Source organism: Mastigoproctus giganteus, chromosome 6 (genome assembly GCF_048544385.1).
Source record: "Mastigoproctus giganteus isolate SK-2022 chromosome 6, ASM4854438v1, whole genome shotgun sequence".
In the NCBI taxonomy this organism is placed as follows: domain Eukaryota; kingdom Metazoa; phylum Arthropoda; class Arachnida; order Uropygi; family Thelyphonidae; genus Mastigoproctus; species Mastigoproctus giganteus.
This window is the reverse complement of record NC_143580.1, coordinates 93,315,425-93,334,958: the sequence shown is the minus strand read 5'-3', so window position 1 is coordinate 93,334,958 and position 19,534 is coordinate 93,315,425. Positions and strand designations below refer to the sequence as shown.

The following is a 19,534-nucleotide window of genomic DNA, read 5'->3' as shown; positions in this document are numbered from 1 at the left end:
TAACGGACTAAACAGGTAACGACTGTTTCAACACGCTAATATACTGTCTTCTTCAGACAAAAAGGATGAGCTCAGGTTGAGTAATTGTGTGGATCAAAAAAGAAGGTTTGGCATTTTTCAAGATGAACATTAAGAAGAGATGGAACGCTATTTCTCTACATAACTTCAGGGGAAGCCAGTAATATGTTCATAAATTTACGAAACAGAACTTAAGAATAAATTTAACAAACCTACTTTGTTGTCACTTTTTTGAAGTGAGAGAATCCAAACAAGAAATTACCTGTACTGCTAAGAATGTTATATTGCTTTTTAGCATGCAATCTGGCGATATGAAAAAAAAAAGAATAGACAGTTTCTGCAAAGGGTATAATATCACAGAAAAAAAATACAATTAGAAAATAAAGGTTGAAGCCAAAAGTATCGGAAATTTCACAGATATTTAAAAAATATGAAATTGAACTTAAGGAGAAAATTTGAAAAAACAAGTAATATAAAAAAAAAAAATTTAAAGTCAATTCCTACTTAGGTCAACAACGAACTTTCGACTTCAAAAATTTATTGATTTTCGCAAGAATTGAACTCGCATTCTTCACCTTCACGTGAAAAATACTGAAATCCTTGCATTTTACCGATTGAGCTACTGCCTGTTGATTTCAATTTTATTCCTAAATTTATATCCTGCTAAATATCTTATATAAGAGAATTTTTTTCGCCCATATAAAACTAAAATTAATTAATTAAATTTAATTAATGAATTAATATTTGAAAAAACTGTATTAACATGAGTGAATGAATAAAAAGTATTTTATTAATGATTGAAAATTTGTACAATATATATATATATATAGGAAGAGTGTGAACTAATAGTAGGAATTGAAAAATGTGAGGGAGATTTTGCATTAAAGTGAATACCAATACGTTCAGGAAAATATATACAAGAACTTACATCGATTAAAAAATCTAATCTGGTTCAGCAAACTATAACCATTCCCGTTATATCCAGAGATTAAAACAGTTATTATTCTTTATTTTTGAATAAACTACTATGGATATTAGGCACTCATGTTTCTTTAGTTCTCAGGCATTTTAGGTTTCTTGAGTGCAATGACTTGGATTTGAATACATTCAGCAATATTGCATGATGTTATTACTGACGATTTCTCTGGAAACTCCTGTCTCCTCCCCCCCTCTCCACATCTACAGTGAAAGTTGATTTACGTATTAATATTTGCAAAGGTAGTGGATCCATCAAATCTGCCTCTATTCTAGATTGTGTCCCCACCCTTCTTGTTTCCTTTAGAAGAGGAAATGATGGTTTATGATGAAGGTATAAATCAGTTTAGATTAAAAGACTAATCACGTGCGAAAGGCATAATGAGGACACTTACTATTCATGGAATAACAAATATTTATTTACTCAAGTAGATTTTTTTTTAAATTTAATCATATTGTATTACAAACGATAGTGTGAATGAAGAAGCTCCACTTAATTCTGCACACTAACAACTCTGATTGGTTGTAAATTGTTTAGCCAGATAGCGTTGCCTACAAACATTAACTGGCTGAATTTATTTTAGTAGTGTGACGTTGGAAATACGTCTTTAACAGTGCAATTTTAATATTCTGTAAGATTATTTAATTAAAATTTATTGCATGGATAAATAAGTGTTTCTTATTTCATAAAATTGTTCAGTTTTATAATCTCCAACCATCCGCCCCACCCTGCTGAATGCATATCTGTTTTAGATATGCATTTTGTTTGAAATATTAAGCATGTTAGCAAGTGTGTGTTGTGGAAATGGAATGTATGATGTTGGTGATACCGTAGTCAACTAAGATTTTAAACAGTTACTAAATGTGATTAAAAGCCACCAGCAAAGTTGACAAAAATCTTAAGACATGATTGCTTTCCTGCTAGGAATTATTTTTTCCCCTCTTCTCTCTCTCTATCGTTATAAAATTGTTGTTTTTGTAAGTAGCAGTTGTTTAAATAATAATGCACTATGAATTATAGGTTATTTTGCCCTTCTCAACATGTAATCATTTAAGGCCACACTTCTTTTGTTCAGTTGCCCGTTTTATTGACTACAAAGTCATTCCCAATACAATAAAAATTCAAGATGAAATTCTTGAAAGACACGAAGTGCTTGATATTCAATGAATGAAAGAGAAGGGCACTGCTTGATCGTTAGTTTAAAAGCAAATATTTAATTCATTCATTAACAACGTACCTTCCAAACTGTAAAATTATACTGGAACAAGCATAAATCGAAAGATTTAATGATGTGATGCGTCTCTAGCACCTTTTCAACTCCCTTTCTCAAACACGACTGGTACATTTACTAAGAAATGATGAGACGAATTTGACTCTTGCGATGTACGCTTCAGAAATAAATTTAAAAACTATTGTAGTAAATTAATTACAGTAATTATTTACGTTTTAAACAAAACGGAACCAATAGTTTTTTCATTCATCGGTTGGGGCACATTTCCCGCTCAGTTTTCCATCGTCACTATATAAAGACTGTTACAAAACTCTTGGAAAATTAAACTGGGGAAATTTGTGAAATAGCGTTGCAAATTAAGCAACAGTATGGTATGGTAAATTGAAACTAATTCGTACTTCTAAAAAATATTTCTTGGCCAAATGTCTAAGAGTATGAAGAAAACTGTTTATGCATGGGTAATATGCACATGCATCATTTATACTACCAAGGTAGTTTTAATGCAATCTCATATTGCGAATATCTTTACAACGAGATGCCATGGTATTGCACTACCCATAATAAGTAACGCTTCACCAATGGAGAGGACTAATGTTACTCGGCGGATACCACCACTCAAACGACACAGTTTGAAAAATGGTATGGGATAAGAAATTGCGTGACCCACATATTGTCCCTATTAGACTTAAGAAAGCAGAAAGGTGTAGGAAAGTGACAGTAGGAGAGGAAGGAGAAGAAATGCCGTCGAAAGAGGAAAGGGGCAATGACTCCTCGCACTCACTCACTGAACTAAACCACTCATAAATCCCCCGAATAAGCAACGGTTCCCCATTAGGGAAGACTCTTGTTACCTATTATGGGTACGAGAGCTCCATCAAGATTCCCCCCCTCCCCAGACGGCACCGTTTCGAAGCTTGTTGGCCCCTCATCGGTGGGTGGGCAGGTGTCCTGTTGTTGCAATAATGACAACCCAGTTATGAAGTATAACTCCACAATATGAGAGATGCCTGATGATTTGCGTGTTTTAATCTAAAAAAAAAAAAAATATTTCTTGGCTAAATGCCTTCGAAGCCTTACTTATTAGAGGTAGTGCAATAACCATGGCAACTCGTTGCGAAGGTATTTATAATAAGAGTTATAATTAAAACGATGCATTAAAACTACCTTGGTAATAGAAGTGATGTGAGTGCATTATATTTCTTGGTAATAGAAGTGATGTGAGTGCATTATATTTCTTGGTAATAGAAGTGATGTGAGTGCATTACTATACATAAACAGTGTTCTTCATAATTCGTACTTCTTGAGAATATGCTTAAAATTGCCTTTTACGACTCGTTTCGAAAGTTCAAATCCCTACCCAGGTTGGAGGAACATACTTAAAGGCCACTACAATCGAGTTATATTAGTCTATCTGAGACAGAAGGTGTAGAATTGTTCAGCCAGCAATGATATGAAACAGTCAGTGAACACACGTGTACAGACACTCATAATAAACACACAATAAAGATCGCAGGTACGGTACTGGAGCACTATGACCAAAGTTGGTGACCTTCTTCGCTAGTGTCAGTGATTATAAATACTGTCCCCCCCACACCGGGTGGAAAAGGGCCGAGCTAGAATCCCGTAAATGACGGGGTGAACTTTTATGGTCTATTTTCACTCCGTGGCTGAATTAGTCGGTCTCAGGCGTGGATAGCAAATTCAAGTCCGATTTTTTGTCCAGCAAAATCAATCAAAGTACACATGCAATTTATGGACATAATACATATGGGCTTTTAAGTTCGGTATTTGGTGGCCCTAATATGAGTTTTTTTTTGTTCTTTTTTTACTCTTGTAACAGTGCACCAGCTCGTATCCAGTGTACTACGTCTGTACATTACAAGTGCTCATTTATCTCGTATTCTTAAACCTTTAAAGACAAGACGTGCCTAATATTCCATGAAAAAAAGGATAAGGCATTGCGTGCTCGTTAATTTAAAAGCAAATATTTAATTCGTTCATTAACAACGTTTTGTAAGATTTTTAATCTTACAGAATAAAAATAATAAAGAAAAAATCCCCACCCCCACAGTTCCCTGTAAACTGTAAAATTATGCTAGAATATCGAATTATACATCGATGTTACTAAGATGCATTTAGGGCTAAAGCCTCAAGCTGCGAGAAAATTTAGACTATGTATATATTAAGTGCAATAGCATCATTAATACACAGCCATTTCTGAATAAACATAATATTTATAAAGCGGCATCGTTTTAAGTTATATCTCATATTGTGAATACCTTCACAACGAGTTGCCATGATATTGCACTACTTCGAATAAGAGTGGTGGTACCTATCTGAGAATAAGTAACATTAGTCTTCTCCTTAGGTGAAGCGTTACTTATTCGAAGTAGTGCAATATGGCAACTCGTTTAGAAGGTATTCACAATATGAGATATAACTTAAAACGATGCCGCTTTATAAATATTCTGTTTATTCAGAAATGGCTGTGTATTGGATGCTATTGCACTTAATATATACATACATTGATGTTACTTAACTATCATAAGCTAAAATGCCCAACACAGTCTTGAAATCTAATCACAAATATATAGTAATCCATGTTATTACTGAAACTTCCTAAAGAACTCCGCTGAAGACGCGATTTATCTCATTATAAAGCTGTGAACCAAATAATGCAAGATGCAGGCCAAAATCATATTGGCATTATTTGAAATCTCTCCAAACCACATCCCTCAAATTTCAAAAGAAAGTCAGCTGTGTTTCAAACCTAATAAGAACAAGGCAAAAAAAAAAAAAAAAAAAAAACTAAAATCCAACAGAATAGTCCTAACTACCAAAAACTACGATCCTTCTTGATGGCATTATTGCTATAAACTTTAGACATACAAGGTTTAGAACTTGATTAAACAATATTTCGTCAGTATCATGGTGTAATCATATCAAAAATATTGTTCCCTCTTCATCGACGAAAATATAAGTATTTGTTTTCGCTCTCGTCATTAGTTTTCCTCTAAACAAGTATTAATTCTATACGAATCTCAAATCCAACCTAGCATGGAACATTGTTGCTACATCAGCAGTGTTGCTTCCTAAGCCCCGCTTAAGCTCTTAGACTCTATCCAAAAGAGTGCAGACAGGCTAATTAATGACCATCTCCTAAATTCTCATTATACTCTCAACCCCATCTCTTTCTTTCAGAAAGAACAACAGAAAAAAAAAGTCCGTACACGTGCCTCAACTTCTATATCTATTCTTCAGAAAAACTTTTCTTCAGATAGATATATAAAATCAGCGACTAATAGTAGTTAAAATGTTCACAAAGAAATCTCAACGCCGTCCTTATGGGATGGATTCGTCTTACTGGCGAATACCCCAACCAACTCCTATGCTCTGGATGAAGCATCGGAGATTACATATCAGACCGCTTCCAAATGTAAACTGAAGTACAGTATCTTGATGGCAACATGAATCAGTTTTTAACCATACGGCGTGTTAGTATCTCGTTCACAATGCACAAGTCGATAAAGGTAATGGTGTACTGTCCTCTTTACCATCAGTAAATCTCGCGAGCTATTCTTATATGCCATATTTATAAGATTACACGACAAAAACTCAGTAATATTAGACCTGCCTAATGCATATTATCAAATATAGTCCTCATCTATGAGCATCACATTAAAGAGTACTCTATTTTGGAAACAATGTGCTTACCAGCTCTTGGTTAAGTTACAATATGTTACATTATTCTATTCATTGTCTGGGGAGGAGGAGTTTCACCATATCCCTGCTTCTACAGATCAGATTTCATCTGTGTGAGTAACATTCATGTAAATATCTTGCAAATAACGTAAGATTAGTAAATACTCAGCATCCTGTGAAGAATAATTATAGCATGTTAATTTTTACTCTAATCTTATAACTAAGTCGCCGTAGCTGAGTGGTCGGTTCTAAACTGCATAATATTCCCGCTTTGAGTGACTATTGTTCAAGCTTGCACAACTGCTAAATACAGTGCTGTTTCTTATATGTACTCCCTCTATCTTGTGAACCCCCCTGACAATGTGGCTGTCCTTATGTAAATTTATTTCTTTTATATTTAGTACACCTAATTAATTAATCTGATATAACCCCCTGGCCTTGATTGTAGAGTTGCAACATTAACCAATCCTGTATTGTATTCATATAGTTGCAATAAAGGTTCTCTCTCTCTCCCCCTACCTTCAAACCCGTAACTAATTACTACAGGTTCTAATATCTTTCGTTTTTGAGGTCCCCATTAAAAAAATAATAATACTATCCAAACCATCAAAAACTCTCTCGCGCCATCCAACTCAAATGGCATCTCTACTTTCATCATTAAAATAACTCGCTCGTTCATCACATTGCTATAAACTGTAGTAAGCAACCCGATCTTCCCAGGCAACAGAAAGTCTACAAGGTATATCTAATGAAAAAAAAAATTACTCTAACGATGTAGATTGCAACAAATACAAACTAATATCAAATGAAAGTACATTCAAAAATCACAGAAAGATAATCCTGTTTCACTTTTAACAGCCAATTGGCAATGACAAGCTCAACAAGCGACATTTGTTATTACAATATTATTTTGTTGAAAGGTTAAATAGCACTGCACATCCTCCAGATTCACTTCAGAATTAAGAACAATACATCTCAAGCGGATGGCCTCAAAATAGTATTACTACTTCGTACAGAGATGATATTTACATATGAGACGAGTTTTCTAGTAATTACTAATTACCACAGGCTTTTTAATTAACGCAACTAATTAAAATATAACGCTTGAATCGCCTTGATCTGGCAATCGATGAAAAAATCTGCCCACATCACCTTTTCTCCATTGAAGCAAATAAAATAGATATACGCACATAGGACAATGAGATATTCAAAGTCTCCTACCACAAGTTGTTGTTATGGGGATTTGATGGCGCATAAGCTGCTGTGGCTATAAGGCCCCTATTCATTTATAATATAAGGTTGTAGAATGTGTTTAGTGTCAAACGGCACCAGGGGTCCCCCCCATCTCTGCGTGCTATACATTTTGGGTGTGAAACAGAACACTGGCAATGCCAGAGGTTTAAACGTATATGGATTTTGTATTTGTGTAGTGTCGTGTACCGTTGTTCATCTGGTCATTTAGCCGCTGGGCCCCTAATGGGACCCAACGTTGCCCCACTCTGCCCCGTGGAGGCAGACCAGGTACACCACTATTATAGTTATTTACTCTGGCAGGTCCTGCCACCTAATTTCCTGAGATTTCAGTGGCAAGGACCTTAAAAAAAAACAAAAAAAAAACCTATAGATAGGCGTCAGCCAAAACAAAGGGAGTACTAGTTGGGCGATTTGATGTTGTTCAGTTTTTGGGTATAGGGCTCAAGCAATTTGGAGTTGATTCAGACACTAGTTGTAAGTTAGAGAATGGGAGGGAGACTGAAGATGGGGGGAAAAGATAGAGATACGGGGTCCATAGGGAAGATGACCCCAAGTCAGTGGAGCAGGCCCATGCCCCCCAGAGTGAAAAACAGGGGTGGCGAGGGGGGACACCAGGGATGAACTCCCCCTCCCGCCAGGGAGTGGAGGCAAAGGACCACGCAAGGGAGCATGGCTAGGGAGGCCTAAAGGCAGCAGCTGAGCTGTGCTGGTGTAGGTTCTGTCACTCCTGGGACAAAGGAAGGAAGGAGTGTTTTTTTTTTTTTTTTTCTTTCTTTTTTTCCTTCTCCTGAGAGGACTGTCATATCCAAGGAATTTCTTACTTTGATCTTCAATGGGTGGTGTTTGGGTGCCTAACCCGTCTAGCAGTGAAGACAGACTGCTCAAACTCTGTAAAGGCGGCATAGCGCTGCTCGTCCATTATAATCAGGTGCTCACAGTGCCGGGGATTTTCTTGCATTTTAGTGGCAAACCTTAGCCGGAACTCGTCATATTCATGGCAATCATACATCACGTGATCCCACGTTTCTTCAGCCTCGCAGTGACACAGCGGATCTTCTTTTATGCCTAAAATCAGAAATCATTAAAAAGTCTAGTTTGCTTGAGGTACTTGAAAAATTCGGAAATATTTGCCTTGTCGCCAATGAGGTTCTCTAAAATTTTTGGTTTATCAAGATTTACCAGTGATAGCAGGGTCGATGTCTGTCTTGTCTATAGCAGGGGCAGTCAATGAGAATGTGTTTAACAGTCAGATTTATGGACACTGTGGTGGATCGTCTCCTATGAGTAAATAAAGGTGGTTTAGATGATTATGACCTATTCTCGCTCTTGAAAGGACTACTTCTCGTCTTGATGTACGGACACTGGAGGGCCAAATTTTCGGATCCTGTTTAAACTGCAAGAGTTCATTATTAGTGTGAGAGTGCCAGATTGTTGTCCAATCTGATAGGCATGCATCACGAACGATTTATGTATAGTCTGATACTGGAACAGGGATATTCGTTAAATCTAAGGTGATTGGATTTTTTGCAGCTTTGTCGGCAAGTTCATTGCCCAAAATACCAGAATGTGCTGGAATCCAAAAGAAGGTGACTAGTTAGTGGCGTTTTTCAATCTGTAGTAACAAGTTTCTAATTTCATCAAGAACAGGATGAGGTTTATCTGAAGAATTAGATAATGCTAAGATTGGGCTGAAGGAATCGGTGTCAATAACATATTTTAAAGAACAGTCAGAACAGAGATTTTCTAAAGCTAATTTAATTGCATATAATTCGGCTGAGAAGATACTGAATTCAGATGGAAGGGATGCTGAAATTCTGGTATTCGGAAACACTGCCGCTGCTCCAACATTTGAATTAGATTTAGAGCCATCTGTGTATATTGGAGAAAATTAAATATATCTTTGATTGTGAACAGCATGAAGTTGTCTGGCATTTGAAGCTTCCAACATATTCTTTCCCCATTGACAGAGGTAAATATCGCAGGTCGGTACAGGAGGTGGAACCCATGGTGGTTGAGTACAAGTTGCTACCTGTTATACGGAAAAGATGGAAGCATACCAAACCTGCATCAGTTCAATAAGGCGCAGACCAGCTGGTTTTACTATGCTATGTTTATTTCTGTAGAGGGTTTCTAATGGTGGATTGAAAAGGTATGACTGAATGGGGTGCGAGGCACAACTTTGTATCTTGACAGCGTATTTTAGCAATAGTGATTTCCTACGTAAAGATAGTGGGGCTCATGCGCATCAATGTAAAGGCAATGTGCTGGCGATGTTCTGAATGCACCAAGTGCAATCCTCAATGCACAGTGTTGAACTGGATCAAGCCAGCGTAACGCACTCATTCTGGCAGAATCATAGATGAGAGCTCCATAATCAAGACGAGATCTGATTAATTCCCTGTATAATCGAAGTAGGAAGGTACGATCTGCACCCCATGTCAGGGTAGATAGTGCTATAAGTATTTTTATCTTTTTTAGAAAGGCAGTACGTACTTTTTTAATATGCTCTAAGAAATTTAGCTTGTTGTTCATAACTAATCCGAGAAATCTGATGTTATTAGTGACTGGGATAGAAATATTAGACATTTGAAGTTCAGGTTCAGGATGAAACTTGCGTTGTCTGCAAAAATGGATAGGAACTGTTTTCTGCTGCGAAAGTCGATCGCCATTGATGCTGGCCCATTGCTGTATTTTATTTAGTGATATCTGCAGCTGTCGTTCAATAGATCATGTTTTGGGAACGACAGTAGATGGAAACATCATCTGCATAAAAATAAGTCTCTACAGTATTTGGAAGTTGTTTAGTGATGGAATCTATTCTAAGAGCAAAAAGAGTGTCACTCAGTAATGATTCTGTGAAACACCTTCTTCCTGAATGAAAGTTGCAGAAAGGGCATGTTGGTAGCGAACATGAAACGATCTAGTATGTAAAAAATTCTTCACAAATATAGGAAGGTTACCCCGCAGACCAAGAGAGTAAAGATCTCTAAGTATACCATGCTGCCAGGTAGTGTGAAAAGCCTTCTCTATATCTATTGAAACCATTACTAGATGTTCGTGTTTAACAAAGGCATTAAGAATTGAAAATTCAGCCTTAACCATAAGATCCAAGCATGACCTGTTTCCATGAAAGCCATATTGACTCTGGTTCATTAACTGTTCGGACTCAATGACCCAGACGAGTCTACTGTGGACAATTTTTCTAGTATTTTGCTGAGGCAGCTTGAGAGAGATATTGGTCTATAACTGTAAGGATCGGTTGGATCTTTTCCAGGCTGTAGGAACGCCAAAACAGTAGAATGATGCCAAGAAGCTGGATAAACATTTTCTAGAAAACTTCGGTTGTAAAAGACCAGGAGGAGGCGCAAAGCTTTGTCATCAAGATGTTGAAGCATGACATAATAGATCCCATCTGGTCTGGCAGCATCCTTGTGAGCTGTTTCAATGGCATGCAAGAGTTCAGAGTGTTGCAGAGGTTTATTATATGGCAGAAGGACAGCAGTTTGAAAGTTAATAGAACGCTGTTCTGCATTGTTTTCAATTCTTTGGAATGATGGAATATAAGATGAATGCGCTGAGACTTGGGCAAAACTGTTACCCAAAGCATTTACAATATTAAAAGGACTAGACAGATCTCCCCATTCCAGAAAAGAGCTGCAGAAGGTATAATAGGAAACTTACCAGAAAGTTGTCTAATTTTTTTCCCATATTATTTCAGTGTTTTTGTTAACGCTTGAAGCAAAACGGGCCCAGGATTCTTTCTTGGCTTCCCTTTGAATGACACATGCTTTTGCCTTTGACTTCTTATAATTTATCAGATTGGCTGTCGTGGGGTATTGCCGAAACAAATTCCAGTCTTTATTTTTTCGCTTTTTTTGCATTCATTGTTCCACCAATAATTATAATGCTTTCGGTCTATTGGATTTGATAGTGGTATTGTGTCTTTAGACACATTTAGGAGATGCGACGTGATATATTCTATCACATCATCAATAGGATGGAGACGGATTTTTTCCTCATCGAAAGACATTGACTCGAAGTTTGCCCAGTTAGCTCGGGAAAATTTCCATTTTCTGCAGGGTTCAGCTGGAGGAGTCTGTGCTATTAATAGGTTGCATACAATTCGGAAGTGATCACTACCCATAGGATCATTAATAACATACCACTCTATGGTCGGAACCAGTACTGGAGAACAAATTGAAAGATCTAATGTTGAGGTGCGTCCGGTTGGGAACTGTACATGCGTTGGTGCACCAGTATTAAGTATGGTGAGATTTCGTGCCTCTAAAAAGCTTTCAATTAGTCGACCTCGTCCATCAAATTTAGTAGCAACCCATAAGGGGTGTGCCCATTAAAATCCCTAATATACAGATTTTCTTCTTCTTCTAATTTCTTCTTCTTCGGCATGGATTTCTAAAATAGGATCTTCCTGTATAGATGTGCCATCTGTGTCCGTGGTTGTGCTCTGAATATTTTTCGCAGCATTTGAGTTTGTAATACAGAGAGGTGGAGGTATCTGTATGAAGAGGTCTTCAAGTTCTTTTAAATAGTAAATATGGTTCGGCGGTAGGAAGATTGAGACAAGTGTTATTGCAATATGTAGGGTTATACGAACAGCAACAGCTTCTATTTCCGTTTGAAGTGGTATATGTTTAGTTGGAAACTTTGAATTTACTAGGATCGCCACACCACCATGGGCAGCATTAGCTATATTTCGATCTCTTCGATAAAGGCAATAGTTCTTTATCGAAGGAGAAAATTTCATGGTTAGGTACGTTTCCTGAATACAAAGGGCAACTGGACATTAACGATTAATTAGATCTTGGGTATCGTCTATATTACAACGAAAGCCTCTGCAGTTCCATTGTAAAATACAAGGGCATTATTTGTGTTTAGTTGATGGAGCTTATTCTGACTGCTTTTTGAAGGTAACTGGTTTATGACGTTCCAATTTTTGTTTGCCTTTTTTTTTAGGAAAACTGGCCGACCAGTGTCCATTTCTTCTTCTTCGGCATGGATTTCTAAAATAGGATCTTCCTGTATAGATGTGCCATCTGTGTCCGTGGTTGTGCTCTGAATATTTTTCGCAGCATTTGAGTTTGTAATGCAAGATGTGGTAGCAATCTCTGGAGGAGGAGGTGCCACTGGTATTGTCAGAGGAGTATTATTTGCTTGGTCTATGGTCTTAGATTGTTGCTTGTGTACAAGTTGGCTGGAGCTCAGAGAGGACATTTCTAGCCCAATCAGAAATTGACTTATTAGTAGGAACTGTCTCATTAATTTTAACGGATAGTGTTTAATATTTTTTTACAGAAAAAACAATGACAAAGTTTGTTATTTGGAGCATTAGCAACTAAGGCCATATTGCTCTTGGGATATGCAGTGGTAATTCCCTGACCTTTCCGCATCTTCCGTATTTAGTGCTCACGGGCTCGAACCCCGATCTAATTTAGAAGCGTGTACTATGCACTGCTGCTCGTGCACACCAGGCTACGGAGGCACCTTTTTTTTTTTTTTTTTTACAGAATTTGCATAGGTAATATTCTAGTTTATAATTGGTGCAACTAGTTTTCTCGCTTCTTGGTAACTGACTTTATTCTCAACTTTGTATTTTACTATTTTTTTTCTCTGTTTTCCACTTTTCACATGTCTTGGAATACGCAGGATGGTCACCTTTGCAATTTCGACACCTACCACAAGTGTTAATGTGTTATCACTGATAAGGATTTGAGATTTCAACAGCACTCTAATCAAGCAACAAGAAGATTTAAAAAAAAAAAAAAGTAGTTTGATTTATTATATTAGAAACCAAGTGAATATCCAACAAGCAGGTAAATATCGAGCATTAAAATGCATATACCTAATTCTAATGTAGGGATAAATTATATAGGTAAAATGCCCACAAAGTCCTTTAAAAATACATTCGAATCTGGATACTTAGGATGAGTTAACGTTAGTTTTTTAAAACATTTTCAAAACAAGGATCTTAAAAACCCAACTCGATGAACTTTGAAGCGAAAATCTTCCCTCTTTCTTTACCCGCAGCAAAAAAAAATGGGGGGGGGGGGGATATAAGAAGTGAAGCAGATAGCCATGAGTACTGCAGCAAAAAAAAAAAAAAAAAAAATGGGAGAGGAGAGAAAAAGTGAAAGCAACTGGTGCAGATATTCTGCACCAGTATCATCTACAGATAAAAAAAAATCAAAAATCAACAAAGCCGAGTAGCAACTAATCACCATACTTTAATCAATCCCGGAATATAAAAATTAAAACCAACATACAGACTAAAGAACTGGCCTTAATCAAAACCGCATTGGGTTCCGCTGTCCATGCTTGCTTTTAATTCTTGTACAACCTCGTAAAAACAACTGTATAATAGGACCACCCAAGAACTAACTTATATGCCCATGTGTATTCTGTCCATAAATTGGGTGTTCTTTGGTAGATTTTCCTGTTTTACTAGACGAAAATCCTGATCTTTTTTTTTTTGGGGGGGGGGATCCTTGTTTCTATGCTTGAGACCGAATTCAGAGGATCTGAACTCGGGCCTATTTCATCCAGTATGGAGAGGAACGGTGTTATGACTGTGCTACGCGAGCAGTCTGTACAACATCGTAGCCATACAAACTAAAATTGCTCTGGTGGGGGGGGGGGTTGTCATGTTGTTAATAGCTTGCCAGTAAATTATTATTTTATTTATGCACATTTCGCCGAATATTGAAACACCTGTAAATCATAAGAAATCTGGTAGTTAATATCAGTTACTGACGGAGTTCAGCGTATAAGTCGCTTCAACCACCTGCTTTTCGGATATGAGCTCAATGGCCGAACGAACTTACCAAAAAATAAATGCGCAGCATGATTTTATTGGCTGCAGGTCTGAACCACTTATCTCATACAAAGACAACGTCTTCAGTTATACAGACGACTTAAAACTCTTAATAAATATCGTCCCTGAAGAAGTTGCTAATATCATAAATGCAATCCTCAAAGGCCTTCAAGCATCTGCACAAATGGTCTCATTTAAACCAAGCTCTTAACAGAGAATCTCTCCTTTGGAAGAACTGGAATTCCAAACGTTCATGCGCAAATCGACCACCATGGGATTTTTGATGCCATTCAACAGTTACATTTACAATAAGGCTCTGGTCGGCCTTTAAGCAGCAATTACTTCACTTTCTGGACTCATCCATCCTCCCCAGATTCTTAGTAACTTCAATTTATACAGCAATTCAGCACTGTTCTGAAATTTGAGCAGTTACAATTTCTACTCACATTTCAGAACCTTCTGCTTTAGTGAAGCGTTTTTGGCTTCATAATAAAGTTGACTTACTTGCATCTACTACTACCTTTTATCCACTTCTGATGCCGTCTGTGTACGGCTCGTGTTCTTCTCTAAGGAGGCCTTCTCCCAGAGAACTGTAAACAGCAGCCATGTTTATATAAATTAGAAACCATTGCAATTATTCTCAAGTGATGTTGTCCTATTCAAACTAATTCTTTGATTGGAAACGCTTAAATTGTAAACTCCTGGTGTTCTTTAACCGTGAAGGGATTTGTGTGTACTTCCATGTACCACAATAAAGGTTATACCTGCCTTCAAGAGTAGCACAGTCAGTATAATCACCGTCAACTACACACCGAATGGAATGACCTATGTTCGAATGTCATCGATGAAGCGAGGGACTTTTTCCAAATGTGGATGAGTTAATCGGTCTCGGGTGAGGATTTCCTAGTTTTCTCTCTCTTCCACAAACTCGGTTTTTCCCCAACAAACAAGGCAAATCGACCACAGAATACACGCAATTTACAAATAACATACTAATGCCTCATAGCCTTAGTTGTTTTGGTGCTTTATACACACCTAACCTAAAGGTTATATTTATTTATTTACTGACTGATTTATTTGCTCAATGAGTGCAAATCGAAAAACATTCCGTGCCCTTATTCGGAGGATGCGGAAAGGTCAGGGAATGACCACCGCATATCCCGGAGCAATATGGCCTTAGTTGCTAATGCTCCTAAAAACCAAACAACAACAACTTATTCGGAACGCCTGCAGGCGAGTGTCATAAACACTGAAAGCTGTATCCTCGAAAAGTGGCTTTAGCTTTGTGCGAACTGAGCGTTATTCTGTCTCGAAGAAGAATGAAACCACTCATTATTTCAGATGGTGCCATTTCATGTAACTATTTTAGATTGGCACTGTGCACAAATCTAGACGATGGGTTTGTGAAAATTGAACTCCACGAGAAAACCCAATTCGATTCTCGAATAGTCGACACACGGTTTTCGAAGTGCAATTTTTGATGAACTAAATCCTTGCGATTCTCTTGCATTAATTAATGCTTTGTTTTTAAGTGCAGCAGCGAACACATTTTCTATCTTGAATCACAACTGTGGATAGTACTACTTGAGACATGCTTAAATGTAGGTATCAATGAGGAATCTGAGGTTAAAGGTCACTGTCACTGTTCTTGCCATTTTAATGAAAAATCAGCCGGCTTCGATATTCCTCATTATCGGTACTTATCATTATCGCTGTAGCGCACTTCAAACTGAAGAACGAGTTGGTAATTGCCAGACTTCACAGTTACATTGCGTATCCGAGCAGATAATGTTCTCTTATTAGCGAGGTGAGCATGAATTTTAAGGGTGTTTATATTTGTAATTTTTTAGCATTATATATCTACCGAAAATGTTTCTAATGATTATCGGTAGTAAAGCTTCCATAATCCAAATACCAGATATAAAAGAGAGTAACAACCTTTTTACAATTGCGCACAAGTGACACTAACGCCCCACAAAGTTGGAATTGCTGCAGTTTATTTTAGCAAAACCAGACGTACAGAAAGTTGACAGCGTGTTGTGAAGCCTTTGATTCAGCTAATAAATGGTCCATCATTCACCCATACGATGTAATGTAGCGGAACAAGTGAGGTATGCGATGGAAGTAAAATATTGACTCACCAAATAAATGAACACCAAGGTGAACCATGAAAAACTTAAGTTAAATTATTTTTTTCAAAATGTTCAGTTTTTTAAAAAAATCTTCAGAATGTTCTCACAAGAGCAAAAATCTTCAAAGCAAATAAGTCATGTATCCATATTGTTTTAATTTATTAATATATGAACTTATAATTTATAATAATATTTGACTGCATTTTATGTAAATAAAAGTAAAATTTCCCTTCAACTCAATCTGCTTTAATGCAAATGAAAAGCTTAATATTTAGGTTTTCGATTGCCTGAAAATATTTGAATATTTTCAAAAAATGAACTTTACAAATAAATGATTTGGGATGTATCAGTAGAATACTGTAACTTTACTTCCCAGTAATTACATTTTACTTATCAGGTTTTTAGAGTTTATTCCTTTGATGGAGCATGTTAAATCTACGTGTGTTGTTTGTTTTAAAGATAAAACTCCACCGTTTTTTTTTTTCTTGGAGTTATGGGAAGTTTATTGTTGCTGGTAATTGAATTATCTATTGAATGTTTTCTTTAATACTGCAACGAACCAGGTATGCCACCCATTAAAATAAGTGACATACGTGTTTGGAGGCGATAAAGGTGGCTCTCCAAGTCGAAGGAAGTTAGGGTTATTCGCAGAGGGTGAACCAGAGATACTGTGGTTCACCCGTTGCCCAATAAACACAGTACTTGGAATCCATAAGGGAAATAACAACATGACATTCACGTTAAATATATGAAACCTTACGTAATGAATTTTTTAAATGAATCTCTAAGCATAATCACTATAATAACATGTACACTGATATATTAAGTTAATATTTATTTTCATATTTATGATAGCAATTATAATCCATACCTTTCTTCCAGAGGATTGTACTGAAAGGATAACCACCGAACGGGCATATAGCAGTCAGTGTATTTCCAGCCAATGCTGATAAATTAGTAAGTGGACGGATAAAAAGTTGGCCGAAAACGTTGACACGTCTAGTATGCTGCGCTTTTCCTGCAGTGTTAGAAGCCAGACAACTGTACACTCCACTGTCTCTGATATCTACAGAAGTAATGTTAAGAAAACTGAAGACCTCACTATCAAGACCAATATAATGGCTGATAACAAGACCAGGCCTCGTCGTTAACTTCCAGATACCGTCTAACAACCAAGAGATCTGAGGGACTGGACTGCCGGTGGCAATGCATATAAGAGAAACGAATGCTCCGGGGTGAACGATCTTCTCGGTGAAAGTAACTTTTAACTCCGGCGGGACATCTGTAACAGAAATGGCCAAAGCTTTGTTAATTTCGTTTTCTTGTTGGAGGAGCCTTATAATATAAAGAAAAATGTATTGCGTGTAAAAGACAGTAATTCTTTAAAAAATTATGATAAAAAATAAAGGGAAGAAAACTTTTATCTCACTTTCGACCTCTTTATTACGTCGCGCAATATTTGAAACGCTGTTCCACGAAAAAAAAAAAAAAAAACTTTGATGTTTATTTCTTTAATATTCATTGGATTCCTTAAGGAAATAAATTCATTGCAGAAATGTATCTGCAGAACTGGCTAACAGTCGACTGAACAAGAATGCAGTATTATCTCTTCTGTTGTTATCTGAGATGTGATGGCACTATAAGAGGAAATATTTCCATGTCAATCAATTAAGCAGTGGGGGTTTATGTTTATAACGTACCTCCAGAGAAGCGTATCCAGGAAGCCCAATTTTGAAAATGGGTTCACTCAGGAAAATGTTACAACCAACATTCGAAGAACGCAACTGCAATAAAGTAAACCCATACTATTAAGGGCATGCAAAAAAAAAAGAGAAAAGAACTGAATGATGTTTCCGAAGACCCTCGAGTGTTGTGTGTGTGTATCAGTAGAGAGAAAAAATAAAAGATTACTATAGCTTCTTGGACACTGAGGTTCCAAACTATGCTAGGGTTATTTTCCCTTCAGATGATAGATTAAATTTGCAGGTTTATTTTTTTTTTTTTTTTAATAATGCAACATTTTTAAATGAAATATTGAAACTCCTGATACGAATTCACTTTCTTGAAATGCATTAATTTTACAAACTGGTGGATAAAATTTCCGTCCTTGTCGGGGTAAGAATGAAATCAGGTCCACATTTTACTTTCAAAATCTGAAATAAATCATGAGATAACTGTTATACATTAAAGAAATCAGCATCAATCAATATATATATAAAAGATTCATATTTCTGAGATATTTCTCGTGGGAATCTCCAGGAATGCGTTTTATATAAAAACCATTCTGTGTTTTTTGTATGGGGCTGTAAATTTAACAAAATACGTACCAAATTCTTTTACGGATATCAAGTATATGATGTGCAGAATTATCTAAATTTATCTACAGTAGTACATATCCTTGCTCAAAACATTCGTATAATTTCCTATTAGAGCTAAAAACAGATATTTTAGTTTTTATTGGGTATTTAATTCTTATAACTTATAAAATGTTTGTAGGGGTTAAATAATATTAGAAAAGTGAAGTAATGATTCCAACACACATAATTTAGCATATTTACAAAGTTAATTTTCATTTCTAAACACGATAACATAACAAATAATTATTGCCAATCATAAAGAATTATTCATAAAATAAAAAACATTAATACACTAACTAAATACAGTACACTTCTTCATATGGGTTGCAATAATCAGAACTATGTGCAAGTTTGCAATAATTACTTTGTATTATCTGTGGATTTAGGTAAAATGGGCAAAGATGATCCAGTTTTTGTAAAATGGTCCTGACGAATTTCTAATCAATAAAATTTATTCAACTTTTAGCCATATATTCTTTCTCTAATGCGGGATTTTTTATAAAATACTAATTTAAATATTAAATGCTAAATGACAGATTAAACGAACGACTATTGCCACTATATTAACATAATGGCTGATTTAAGAAATATAGAAGACGGAGCATCTTTACCCATTTTATCCTATATCTCTGAATTACACTAAACCCTGAGGTACTGATAAAATCAAAAAGTTAGGAAAAGCCATATTACCCTGTTGGACAACAGTTTTTTTAAGGCGATACTGCGTATTTTGCCAGTGGCAACGAAGACTATAAGGTTTTTTGCTACTAACAACTGTATAATTGAGATGAGAAAAACATTGGCTTTGCAGGTTGGGGCTAAAAACTTTAAATGTTTGCCCCTGTTGATATTGACAAAATTTACACAATGGAACTAGAGTCACTTTAAATAGAAATGGCAGATCGGATGGAGGATTGGAATTCGTGGAATAAAACATCCTGTCCTAGTGGTTGCAGGTATATGTGACATAAGCTTCTTTAACAGCCAGTCGTGTTCCGTTGCAAAGTATACCTGGTCGAGATTCTTATGACACAT

The 19,534-nt window shown here is 36.4% G+C and overlaps 1 protein-coding gene across 2 annotated transcripts in view; it reads right to left on the bottom strand.

The window, feature by feature from the left end:
* LOC150084464 (cell adhesion molecule Dscam1-like) overlaps positions 1-19,534 on the bottom strand; it is a 616,978-nt gene that overhangs the window by 280,230 nt on the left and 317,214 nt on the right. For both annotated transcript variants that reach the window (XM_090376089.1, XM_090376090.1), the window contains exon 7: positions 17,014-17,424. In XM_090376089.1, the coding sequence (XP_090232215.1) occupies positions 17,014-17,424 (411 nt within the window). The remainder of the gene's footprint in view (positions 1-17,013; positions 17,425-19,534) is intronic.